The sequence below is a fragment of the Podarcis raffonei genome, chromosome 1 (genome assembly GCF_027172205.1).
Source record: "Podarcis raffonei isolate rPodRaf1 chromosome 1, rPodRaf1.pri, whole genome shotgun sequence".
NCBI lineage: Eukaryota > Metazoa > Chordata > Lepidosauria > Squamata > Lacertidae > Podarcis > Podarcis raffonei.
Window position 1 is genome coordinate 66,373,104 of NC_070602.1, and position 13,755 is coordinate 66,386,858.

General features: G+C 41.8%; 1 protein-coding gene across 1 annotated transcript; it reads left to right on the top strand.

The window, feature by feature from the left end:
- Positions 1-1,067: 1,067 nt before the first annotated feature.
- On the top strand, positions 1,068-13,063 carry OLFML1 (olfactomedin like 1). The gene is made up of 3 exons (XM_053390621.1): positions 1,068-1,507; positions 6,584-6,875; positions 12,105-13,063. The coding sequence occupies exons 1-3, from the start codon at positions 1,382-1,384 to the stop codon at positions 12,881-12,883; spliced, it is 1,197 nt and encodes a 398-aa protein (XP_053246596.1). The 5' UTR covers positions 1,068-1,381; the 3' UTR covers positions 12,884-13,063.
- Positions 13,064-13,755: the final 692 nt, after the last annotated feature.

Below are 13,755 nucleotides of genomic sequence, written 5' to 3' on the forward strand. Positions count from 1 at the left end.
AGGCTAAATTCTGAACGCTGTAACACATTTTTAAATGCATTTCATCAATAAAACTCACATGCTAATACTTATGCCTCAGTGACCACAAAGAAATCACTTGTGTGATCTCTTTGCTGCTATCATCTCACACTTTCCAGTGTGATAAGTTTTTGAGGGTGCAGACCCCCTTAAACCTCTACGTACAGTGAAGGGTTAGAATTTGAGCAACTCTCTACATTCAGGAATTTAGCAAGGACTGGAAATAATACCAGTTAGCTTCCTCATGAGGCTAGCCTCGGAAAGGCTCACTGGAGGTGGTCATTGAAGAAACAGAAGGCTGGTAATGGCCTGGTTTGTTTGATAATGGTAAGCCATCAGCAGAACATCAGACTCTCTGCAGAAAGAGGGACAGAACTTCATGAGCCCTGGCTGGGAAAAGCTGTACCAAGAGACTGGGGAGCATGGGTGGTTTCAGGACAACATATGAAGCTATGAAGGGTGTGACCAGGACTTTTTTCAGACGGAACTCAAGGGAACTCAGTTCTGGCACCTCTCAGGTAGGTGCTATTGTCATTCTAAGAGAAAGAGGGAGGTGTTTATGGTGAGTTCCAGCACCTCTTTTTCTAGAAAAACAGTGCTGGGTGTGACAAGAGACACACTTGGGGTACAATGCTCTGCACCCCTTCTGTTGAAGGCATTAGGTTGTAAATATGTGTAAATAAGGCATATTTGGTAAGGACACTAGCCTCCATTGTGCCTCATTTTCCCTGGTTAAGTGCCAAGAAGCTAGAATCCCTCCCTACCTCCAGGCAGAGATTGGGGTGGTAACATTAGGGCTGGCATATGTCCGGAATTTCCCAGACATACGGAAACAGTGTCCGGATATAGCTCAAAAAACTTTGCCGGAAAAAAACTTTGGTTTCCGCATTTTCACTCTTTTAAATATGGCAACCCTAGGTAACAGTATTTGTCTGACATTTTTCTTACCTCAAAAATCGCATGGTATTTTGTGGAGGGTGAGAGGGGAAGTGGCCTTGTTGCACAAGAGCATGAAATCCACTTGAATCATACCTATCAAAACAGTGACAGTCTGGAAGCAGCTGAAGAATAATAGCTTTGGCTCAATACTGCTAGCCTACATGCGCTGCACAGCTCAGTTTTGAACATCTGGACCCAATCAAAAGATCACGAGCTGGAAAGCACTCCTAGAAACAAACTTATGTAGCTTAGAGCTTTGCAGAACTTTATTGTGTTAATGAGAGACTGTGGGAGCCTAAACAGCCATTTTAAATCACACAGTTGTTAAGTTTTGTTTTTGCTTGCACACAGCACAGTGCTGGGCAGATATTAAACGGAAGCCTCTAGCGTCAGTTTTTAGGGTGTTTGAAGGTTTAATGCAACAATGGCAGCCATACAGCTCAGATTCTTATTAGTTTCATTCTTTACAAGTATTGCGGGAGAAGCACAATATGTAATGCAAGATGCTGGATTGGTGCATTACATCGACCGCCGAATTCTCTCAATAGAGGTATGTGGCTATATCAGTGATATCTGAAAAATGATTTGATTTTCTGTGTAAAGTGGATGTGTGCTAGGGAAATAAATTGCTTTCCTTTTAAAATGAAACTCATTTTTATAACTGTAGCTTTGATTATGCACAGTAAAGGTATAAGGAACAGCCCAAATGCAAAGTTGTTTATGAAACTTGTTCCTGTTGATTTTATTAGCAAGTAAACATGCATGCTTGGAATGGGTGCAATCCAGCTAGAGTTAAAACACTTTTAAGTTAGTTGATTTTTCAGTGGAAAGCAAGCAAAGGTTTACAGTGTGCTGAACAAGGGCAGGATGGGATCTGGGATATTTTCACTCTTTGGGGGGAAAATCCATTTGACAGTGTATGAAATTTGAATGCCACAAGGAGCCATCTACTCTTCAAACAGGACTTCCAATATCTCAATTTCTGACCTTTACTACATAGGTGTTCTAGTTAAGCTAAAGAGATTCATTACATCCATTTTCACAATGCTAAGAGGGCAAATGAAAACTTCTGGATCTTGAAAACACACCTTTTTACTATAGCAGTTGGGTCCCCAACATGATCGCCGTGGGCACCATGGTACCCTCATACACCTTGTTGACAAAGGTTGGGAACCCCTCCTGTAGCATTATGAATCGTGTGCATTCAGTCAGTGTAACAAGCAGTGCTATTTTTCTAAAAAAAGAGGTGCCGGAATTCCCCATGAACACCTCCCTTGTTCTCTTAGAAAGGCAATGGCGGCCACCTAAGAGGTGCTGGAACTGAGTTTCAGCGAGTTCTTGCTGAAAGAAAGCTCTGGTAACAAGCTTTAAGAAGTTATAATTGTTTCAACACTGCATGTGGGTTAGTAGAACAGGAGTTCGCTGTTAACTAATTAGCAATGCAATTCTATATGTGGGTAATAATAACAATAACAATAACAATAATAATAATATCCACTGGGGCTTACTCCCATGTAAGTGTGCCTAGGATTGCAGTTCTATGTATACTTGCCTAGGAGTAAGCCACCCAAAAAATCAATGCTTGCTTTAAAAATCAATGCCTGCTGTTCTCTTTCCCATTATGAGTGAGAATGTTTGAAAATTTGGGGTGATGTTGGCATTTCTTGAGAAAAGGTGCAGGCTAGGTGTTGTGCACAGGAAGAAGGACCCATATTTTACTTCGCAGGAGTCCATTAACTTTCACAAATCCTCGACATGAAGGATTTTAGCATCAGCATCGTTTCATCTTCAGGCCAGGTCAATAGCAGCACAGGAATGCTTCAACAACAACAAAGCTCTTCTCAAAGGGCCTACAATCTGCGGTAGATGGGCACAGCAAAGGGAGGAAAGCCAGGAAATGGCAGTGATTAATGGAGGTAAGTTAGAGGACAGACAAGTAAGAGGCAGTGAAGAAGCAAGCAGGGTGAAGCCAAGATTATGCGTGATTACTACAGCTGTCACTTGATACGGCTGAATAACTGCTATAATCAATCATTGTGTGATCAATTGTCATGGCTTGCTGCCTATTATCTCCTCAGACAGTCACACCAAGATTAGAACCAGGCTGGAAGGTGATAGCTATAGAGATGTCAATGAGGCTGCTTTGTCCTGACTCACAGAGCCAGGGGTTTATAATACTCACCTCAAATAGGAAGTGAGAATTACAACCCCCTAATTCTTCCCTGGCTCAGATTTCAATCCAATCTGATGAAGAATTCCACTGCTCCCTGCCCCCAGGTCTGCCCATCACTCAGCCAGTCCTCAAACCTGCATCCTCCCACCCCCTTTCACTTCTAACCACTTACCAGGCTATGGATATTACTCCAAGAAAGGAGGTCTCTCCCACCCACAGTTCCTCATATACTGCTGTTTGGTGTCCCAGGCATGAGAAATATGTTTTCCCAAGAGTGAATGATACCCAGTAGTTCTGGATGGGGAGGACACCTAGAACTTGCCCCCCAGATCTGAGGTTCCCCATCCCTGATTTATAGGGTAGGAGTGGTGGGTGGCAGAGTCTGTTTCTGATCTTACTTCTTCCATGAATTTGCAGTTACTCCAGTCATTTGTGATGTTACACATCTGAGTCAAATATGCAAGCGCACGTATTTGCAATCTCCATACAGTACTTCTATTTTTCAAGACAGGCAGGTAGGAAAAAAGGGTCTTTGCCTTCCCTTCTCTCACACAATAGCTCCAGTCAAGGAAAGAAGGGGAAGCTGGCTTTGGAGGAGCTGCAAAGCTGGAGCTCTGAGTAGCTGTACTCAGCGGACTCTTTTCTTTGGCTCCATCCCCTCCAGCTGTGCAACATCTGGATCAGCAGGGGCCTCACTGGTGTCTTCCGCCAGCACAGCTACTATTTTTGAAGCCTCCTGAAAAAAAAATCAGTAGGTTGTGGTGAAATTTTGCACTCAGCTGTTTACTCCCTGTCAAGTTTATACTTGGTAGCAATCCTGCATTTGCTCTATTAGTATGTGAAAAAGCTATGTGTTTGAGGCAAACTCAGTGTTTGGGATTGATGGAACCTTGGAGGCAGGAAGAATATATTTGTGCTGATGTATATTTGAATAGGGAAAATCCATAAAGAACAGGAAAAGTGCATTTATACACCCAAAAGTCCGCCATAGTTACCAGCAGTGATACTGCTGTTTTCTGGATAAAATAGAGGCTGAATTTTTTAGAATATTCTTTTATGAGGGGAAAAAAAGATTTACGATTCTGCCAAATAATTAGGTGGGTTGTGTTTTTTTCATTGGGCATACATGTTGCTTATATAAGAATACCGTTTTCTACCTCTTTTCTCATTCAGTACATTTACCTTGTACCAAACAACACTCCTAAAATGTCCAGTTTCCAACTGTTCCACAGTGCATGCCTAGACATGTCTACTCAGAAGTAAATTCCACTGTTTGTAATGGAGCTTACTCCCAAGTAAGTGTGTATTGGATTGCACACCCAGCTCCTTAAAAAAATGTTTCTGTCCTTTTTGAACTCATTATGCTTCAACTTAGGACCAAACTGGCCAGTTTTACCTCACAAGGTTGTTTCTTGTTTAATAACCACTACAGCAGGACTGAGCCATCGGGAACATGGTAGCAGGGAATGACTTTAAAACTTTGTCCCTGCCATGGTCCCAATCAGAATTACAGCCCTTGTCTGCCATTTGCAATGGGAAGCTCTTGTTGAGGAAACAGGTTCTAAGGCAGCCATGTGAACTCACCCTCAGTCTGCCAGGATTCACGTAGAAAACAGTGCTGGTGGCGTGAGAGATAAGATGCCAGAGCCTGACCTCTGGGAATTCTGACTTGAGACGTGCCCTTCCACCCCCCCCCCCCAAGGGCCATACTTCAAGGCTAAAATTAATTTTAGAAAAATCTCTTTTTAAGCCAGAAGAGAAATGGAATGCTGAGCAAAGCAAACAAGAGGAACAATAAAGTAACGGAATGCAGCTTACCAAATCAAGGAAGTTGTTTTTGGTGGTTTCACCGGTGACCTCATAAAAGAACATTAACTTTAGAGTATTTTCTCAGTGGGGTTCTCCTAACAAGCCTTCTGCAGATTTCCTGGTGGAGAGGGTGGGAATATGACCTCACTCCACTTTTCTGCATTATTCCCAGATATAAATTTGTACTGTGTCCCTTCTCAGCCTTCCTTATTCCTAGGGGCATCTCTGCATGTGTTTTTAACATATCAGAATGTTGTTTTCCATATGAGCGAGCCCACGACTGGGGACACGGGTGGCGCTGTGGTCTAAACTACAGAGCCTAGGGCTTGCTGATCAGAAGGTCGGCGGTTTGCATCCCCGTAATGGTTGAGCTCCCGTTGTTCAGTCCCAGCTCCTGCCCACCTAGCAGTTTGAAAGCATGTCAAAATGCAAGTAGATAAATAGGTACCACTCTGGCGGGTAGGTAAATGGTGTTTCCGTGTGCTGCTCTGGTTTGCCAGAAGCAACTTAGTCATGCTGGTCACATGACCCAGGAGTTGTCTGTGGACAAATGCCGGCTCCCTCGGCCTATAGAGCGAGATGAGCATGCAACCCCAGAGTCATACGCGACTGGACCTAACGGTCAAGGGTACCTTTACCTTTAAGCCCACAATTGACCCAGGACTCAGCTATACAGCTGTAAATATAACGTTTTGTGTTTTAAGTGCATTATACGAATGTGACACTAGATGGTGCAGATGAGCTTGCGGCTAATTCCATATATATTTTAAAACATTTTATTTAAAAAAGTACTTTCACAGTGTTTTTTATATCTGTGTAGATCCACTTCCACTGTCTCATCTTCCCCCATGGTAAAGGACTGCATGTACTGTATCTGTTACTCTCCACTGCATTCAAAATACAATGTGTGGCATGGGTGTTCTATGCAAAGGCTCAGTTCACCTGCTTCCTCCTCTTTTTCTAGAAAAATAGCATAGGTTATGTGCATGGTAGGGGGAAAATGCAAGTGCCTGTTCTGTCTAGGAAAGTAGATCATTGCTGGCTCCATAAGCTTAGGAACCAGCTCTAAATATGGAGCAGGCCATCTATAAGGGACTGGATAATTAAAATCTGGAATACTGTTTATATGGTAAAGCTAATAAATATGGTGAGAATCAGAGAAAGCAGACAACTTGATGACCTCTTTCTAGAAAAACTACATCTCTTCATAAACTATTGGTGTAAATAAGATTCAAGACCATGTAAATCTGTATTACTCAGAATTTGGCTTATTTTTGAATTATTATTTTTTTTGCTTTTCTTCTTTGTTCTGGTGGTTGTTGTTGTCTTTGCTTTGCTTTTGTAAGGTTTAGAATTTGCATTTTTTTAAAAAAGAAATTTGAAAACAGATTGCAACATTACAAAGAAAGCTTTTCAGATAGAAAAAACGAATAAGGAACTTGGCACCATGCATAGGGATTCATTCTCAGAGTTTGATCCCTATAATTTCTGGCAACAGACATTCAGTAACATGTCGCAGAAACAGGAGACATAGTTAATTCGTCTGAAATGGAGAAAAGCAATGTTATTTTAAATGTAGAGCCTATTTGGGAAAGCCATTAAACTAGTTCTCTATAAATGCCCCTGTCTGTGTTCTAACTAAAGAACAGGTTAAACAAATGCAATCAAGATATTGCAGATTACGTCCAGGAATTCCGAGAGTTTTCCAAGAGGATGATGTCGCGCCTGGAAGGACTCAACGTTTTGAAGACAGATCTTAAAAATGATGTTGACCATTTGCTAACAAGAGTGGAAAGAGCACAAAGGGAAATTGATTATTTTGAATCGGCAAAGGAGTCCCCCGACACCTGCGTGGAAGTCGACGAGGACCTTGTGGAGCAGCAATTAATGGAACAAGAGGAGTCGAAACAGAAAGTCAAGCTCATGCTCAATGCAAGTAAGAACAGTTTAGCTACAGGGTTTTATAATTATCCTTTTAGGCCAGGGATAGTGAACCTGTGGCTCTCCAGATGTTGTTGGACTCCAATTTCCATCAGCCCCGGGCAGGTTGGGCAATGGTCAAGGAGGATGGGATTTGTAGCCCAACAACCTCTGGGAGGGCTATAGGTACCACATGCCCGCTTTAGTCAATGTATCAGTATTTCAGCTCAGTTCTCATGGTGTGAATCTTTCAGTGTATACATACAGTATCCTGCTGAATTGAAAGCGGATCAGCCTGATGAAAACATAATGGTAACACACCAATTCCCATCCCGGTTTGCAGCATCAAACCATGAAATAGAAGAGTAAGAATTTGTGTTTCATGGTTTTATGTTGCAAAACAGAGATGGAGTTGCTGGACTCCAGTTCCCATCATTATTGACCATTGGCCGTGCTGTCTGGGACTCATGGAAGTCAGAGTCGAACAACATCTGGAGGACAACAGGTCCCCCTGTTCTGCTTTAACATCAACTTAATTAGCACAGGACAGTATGCATCTAAATAACTGTGCAGGTGAACTTTCCACCTTTCCTCTCCCCTGATGTGCCCCCATCACCCCCAGATCTACTGTGGATGGTTGGGTCAATCGCCAGAACAGATTTGGGTGAAGGCAGAGGGGGGGAGAACATTCTGTTGCACAAGAATAAATCCTTGAGATGATGGATCATTCCCATTAGTATTACTCTGAATACAACCCACATATATAAACAGGGAGGGATTGTAAAGAGATGGAGATGGCTTCCATCTGCAAATGACCCCCCCCCCCGCAATGTGTATCATTATTTCCTGCTGTTCAGTGTCAAGATCACACAAGAACGTGAGTAATTTACAGCACCATTTTATACCAGGCTACCCAGAAGTATGTCCCAATGGGTTCCATAGGACTTGTTCCCAAGTATTTGTTTTTAGGCTTGCACGGTTAGCTGCAAACCACAATAAATAAATACAGAAGTTAAGAGGAGCACATCAAGATTTAGTGAAAGTCTTTATTCCTTCTCAAATCACCCCAGAGGAATGTTTCTGGGTTCTGAAGTACTGAAATATAATCCATACACCTTGGACTTCTTCACAATTTTCAGTTTGGGGTGATCAGTCGTTGTACTGGTTATTAGATTCAAGCATGACATGCACACCAAATAACAATAATTTGTAATTTGAGTTTCAAAAGCAATGAGTACTTAGTCCTAGGAGGACAATATTATTGCTCTTTTTTCTCTTTCTTCATTTCATGATTGCACACAAACACACACAAGAATATTCTTGTACCTCCTGTTCATATACTTGTTACATTACTTTTATAGTACAGGAAAACATACAAAAACGGGGGCATTATAAGAAGATTGCCCTTGGGAATTTACTTATCACTAAGCTAGGGAAGAAAAATGACTTGTTCTTCCACAGTGTGCTTTCGGATATTCACATAAGCATTACAAGCTATGCAAGCCCTTTGCTGCTCCGTGAATATCCCTTTCTAGACAGTTAATGCACAAAACATTCAAAAACTACTTTCTATATTATCTATATATCTAACCCAAGGTCATAGTGGAGGTCTTCCACCTTTGGCTGATCCGCCTAAAAATCTGTTGTGATCTTCTTGCAGCAGACGTTGCTAAAATGTGGGCAATCTGTCTTGATCTAATTTAATTTTTGCTGCAATAACTATTCTTTGTTCAACCTATGCCTAATTGTCACAGTTTTGACACGGTCTATAAATTTATATTTTCAATTCAGGAAACTCTTGGTTTGTTACCTTTCCTTTTTTCAGTTATTGGATTGGATTCAGACTAAAGATAGTTGACCCTAGCTCTCCTTTAAATCAATGGGACAAATCAGTAATGACTGGATTTCCATTTGATTTTAGTGAGAACCACACCTGTCCCCAACTCTTAAGCATGTGGGACAGATGTGGGAGGTACTTTGCAAGCACAAAAGAATCATTTCCTTGTCATTGGTTTTAATGCAGGCTGGCTGTTATATGGAGCACTATCTATTGTGAATGTTTCCAGTGCAAGGCTGACCAAACTGGAGTTGTGGGAGAAATGTTCTAGGCCTCTTGGACATCACTGATCTTCATTTCAGTGGCTAGAAGTACTGTTTGTCCTTCTTTCAAAGGAAGCACAAAAGTCTCATTTTAGTCTGAGATGATTCAGGGCTCCCCAGTACTGAAAGGCTTTCAGGGCTGTTAGTTATCCCCCAACTGTATACATAAGCAATAGCTATGGGCATCCAAGACTACAAACTCCCCCAAAGGGAATGGAAATATATCCACTTGTTTCAATTAATTTGGAGTAGGCTCCCGAAGAGGAAAGTGATAGTACTACAGAGATAGTTTCATAAGCCTGTTCTGTAATGTTTTCTGCTGCAGCTTCCTACCTAAAGGGCTTGTTTACTCTGTTTGGCTGCAAATGCTGTCTTATTAAAAGACATTCTTTAGAGTCCAAACAGTGTCTCTTTTCACTCCGTATTGCCTTGGGCAGGCAGACGATAATGCTTGGGTCTTGGATTGTGCCCCAGAAAGAGCTGTGCAGCCCCCTACTGCAGATTTACAGTGGTACCTTGGTTCTCAAACTTACTCCGTTCCGGAAGTCCGTTCCAAAACCAAAGAGTTCCAAAACCAAGGCGTGCTTTCCCATAGAAAGTAATGCAAAATGGATTAATCCTTTCCTGACTTTTAAAAACAACCCCTAAAACAGCAGTTTAACATGAATTTTACTATCTAACGAGACCATTGATCCATAAAATGAAAGCAATGTACTGTACTATAAAATAAATAAGACAGTATTGTAGACGATAAAAATTAAAATTATTTTTTTTCCTTACCAGCACTGATGTTAGTCATTGTTTGGATAGGGGTGGGGCTTTTATCCATTTCTGCATTCACACAATCAGTAGCTGAACTGGGTTCCACAGTCACACAAAAAATTAACTGAAAAAGTCTCAAAAACACAAAATAAATAGCAAAAACAAAAGCACCAAACTTAATCCATTCCGTTTGACTTCCAAAATGTTTGAAAACCAAGGCACAGCTTCTGATTGGTGCAGGCACCCGGGAAACAATAGCCGACAACCGCATCAGATGTTTGGCTGCCGAAAAACATTAGAAAACTGAAACACTTACTTCTGGGTTTTTGGCGTTTGAAAACCAAGGTACCACTGTAGCTGGGGAGGGTTGCCCTCATGACGAAGTATACAGGACTTCTTCAGGAATGTTCCAATATCGGGACAGAACTGAGGGCTGGTTCAAATCAGTTTTTCTTAGCCCTCATCAGAGGCCGCTGTTTGGGTAGAGAAAGTATGCAGGGGGACTTACAAACCCCCCAGCATTTAAGAACCAAGGTTTTTCATCATGTGAGGAGCCTCCATGAGAATAGGAGGCTCCCTGTTTCAGACTTTTGACCTTCTTTAACTTAGAAGGTGATCAGAACAGCAATGGAGGGGGGGGGTGAAGTTAGTGCCCTTGCCCGTGCCCGACCCCATGTTTACTTTCCCTTACCTGCAATGCCTGAAGATGTCTCATGTGGTGTTTTGGTAATTATACTGTGGTGAATGTATGAGTGTTGCTGAATGTATGCTTGGCTGGCTTTTACACGCAGAAGCTTCCAGACTCAGCTTATAGTGTCTCCAGTTTTGTTTTCATTTCTTTTAAAAAGGAAATCAGGTAGCAGAACTCCTGCCAGGAGAATAACTCCCAGTCTAAGTAGATAATGGCCTGCCTGCCTCATGTGGCTTTCCTCTCTGCTAGTCTAAATGCAAACAAACCAATGTACCAAAAGAGTATTGTGGCTCATGGGGATTCTATTAACAAAAACAGGTGGAACGCCAGCGTGAGGAGAGACCAAAAGTTACTTCAGAATAACCCAAAAGTTAATTTCTCTTTCATCTAAAACTAGAGCAAAGTCTGGTGCATGTGGACTATCCATAACAAACCATATTTGTCTTTTGGACTTAAAATGGTTCTTTTTCAATTATTCTAAACATGGGGGAAGCAGCTGCCTGATTTCAGAGGACAGGTATAATTTCAAGGAAAAGAGATGCAGATGTTAAGAACATCTGGTCAGCAAGTAGTTGAATGGGAAAACCATGCTGAAGAATGGGGAAGAGTGAAGAGCTCCACCCTAGTCCCTGTAGTGACTGCTACATCCTCTTCCACAGACTTTGTTTGCTGCTAAATTGATTTGACAATTAGGAAGTCCAGGTGGTACTCGGTGAAATTGACTTTGGTTTGGGGGCATCCAGTTGCTGATCTCTGATGTATCCAATACCAGCCACTCCTATCCCTAAAATTCATCGAGGGCAAGGATTTTTGCTCATGGTTCCTGGTAGGATTCACTCTGTGGAGATTACAGGGCCTTTTTAATAGTGGCACCCCACCTTTGGAAGATTCTCCTCTGGAACCATGTTTGTCTCTTTGCCTGTTTATATTTAGATGTCAGTCAGGGGTGCCAACTTGAATGAAATATTGTGGGGGCCCAGGTAAGCCCCACCCCACGTAATCACGACATGGTGCACACACACAATTTGAATGGCAATGCCCATCAATCTTGCAGGAGCCTGCCCCCCTCAAATATTTTATTGTGGGGGCTGAAGCCCACATGGCCCCATGGAGTTGGCTCCTGTGATGTCAGTTAAAGACATATGTGAGTACCCAGGCTTTTATAAATCAAGGCTACTTGTTTTGATGCCCAACAGCTGGAAATGGTTATTGCATTTTAATGGCTATGATATTGTACAGATATTTATGGCTGTTTGCATTAGTTTTATTTATTGGATGTATTTTGTTGCTCTGCTTTATCACCCTGGTATCCTTTGGGAGGGAGGGCAATTCAGAAATCAAATAAATAAGCAAGCAACTGGCTGTGAAGAAACAGGAGACAAAAACAGCACAATACACCATAGAATACATCTTATCTGCAGATGCTTTTCTGGAAGTCTACTAAGGCAATTCTGGCTTGGGGTGTATCAGATGGGATAGAGATAGATCAATTTAGATAATCTATTCACTGTTCAATTTCGTTGTTTTCTTTGACAGAATGTAGACCAATTGTGACGTGTGATGGTACAGAAAACAATTTACACTTTCCTGAATTATGCTGGATGGGGAAAATATTCAAATGCTAAAGCAGAGAACTTACAGCATATGTGTTGATGCTTCTTTTTGTATTTACCTCTTCCCACCCTTTCAAAGGTTGTAACCACATGATTGCAAGCTTCAAATCCCTGAAGATTGTAAAGAAGTCTGGAGACACACAGGGCTCATGGCTGAAGGACCCCATGAAGAACCCCCAAAAGATCTATTTCTTAACTGGGGTAAAGAACAAAATTGTAATGGAGTTTGCAAATATCCGGGCTTTTACTGAAAGCGGTGAGAAACAGTCAGCTCGCAGAGTTAACCTGCCTTTTCCCTGGCAAGGGACAGGCCATGTTATATATGACGGTTTTCTGTTTTATCACAAATTTGGCTCCCTAAATGAGATAATTAAGTTTGACATTCAGAAAAGAAATGTAACTGGCCGGCTGCTTCTGTCAGGGGCAGGAGAGACCTTCGCCTACGATCTTCTTCCTTCCACTAAGATAGACCTAGCTGTGGATGAACTGGGATTGTGGGCAATCCACACAGAGCCAGATCCTGGTAGAAAGCTGGTCATTTCTAAAATCAACTATGAAACCATGGCCGTGGAATATACCTGGGACACATCCTGCAAAAGCCAGAATGCTGAAGCAGCTTTTGTGATGTGCGGCGCCCTGTACGTAGTGTACAATTCACCAGGGGGAGGTACGTCTCGCATCGAGTGCATTTATGACACCTTAGACACCATCAATCCTTATGAAATCCCGACACTTCCTTTCCCCAAACGCCAGACGAGTCACTCCATGGTGCATTATTACCCCAGAGAAAAGCAACTCTTTGCCTGGGATAATGGATCCCAGGTCATTTACAAGCTCCTGACAAAGCTAAAAAATTAATAAAAGCAACAACATAAAAATCTCCTCCATACTAAAAAACTTGCCAGTGTAAATATGGTAATGAATTTACAAGTACTAGTGACTGAGAGGTTATTTTTTTCTTCTTGCCCACAGTTTACACTTATTTTTACACTTTATTTTGCCTTTTAAAAAGAAGAAGATTTTTCACCCCTTTCCCCAAGATTGCAGGCAGTTCCCTCTTGACAGCAGTCTCCTGCACATGTGGTCCCCTCCTGCTGTGTGTGAGAGCTGCCCTCTCACTAGAATGGGACCTAGGTATAAAATTCTGACTGCTCTTGTAGCGCCTTTTAATTCTGATATATTTTAATGGAGCACAGTGAGTAACTCTACATTCCACCATGTAGATGCATGCTATCTATATAATGTCATAGCAAACGGTGAACTTCTTTGTACTGTAAAGGATATATTTTTAAAAAATGTAAAATAAAAGATCTATATATTGGCACCCTTGGCTCTTGATATTTAAGATGGTCAGAATTCCAGGTTATTAGCCAGAGCAAATAATGGAGTTGGGGGACAAAAATGAGCTGCTATGACGGAGCCAGTCTCAACTGAAGCTCATCACTTGGAAGGCAAGCTATAATTCAATACAGAGCAGAAAACTGGTAGAATGATTAGGGAAGTGTTGTTTTAGTACAAGACTCAATCCAGTTGGTCGGTGTTAAATATCTGCTCCTGTGAAATGTTTGCAATGTGAATCATCGTAGGACACTTGAAAAGTCAGTCGGAAATAGTAGGGCTCTTGAGAATTTATAATAAACAAGAGGGGCTTGTGAAGTGTTTAGAGACACATTTATGAAAAGGATGTCTAATCTGAGTAAACCAGCAGTCAATTAACACCAGTTTAAACA

Coding starts and splice junctions, on each gene's coding strand:
- OLFML1 (XM_053390621.1), top strand. CDS start 1,382: ATGGCAGCCATACAGCTCAGATTCTTATTAGTTTCATTCTTTACAAGT. Junction 1,508..6,583: donor GCCGAATTCTCTCAATAGAG/GTATGTGGCTAT, acceptor TTCTAACTAAAG/AACAGGTTAAACAAATGCAA. Junction 6,876..12,104: donor CAAGCTCATGCTCAATGCAA/GTAAGAACAGTT, acceptor ACCCTTTCAAAG/GTTGTAACCACATGATTGCA.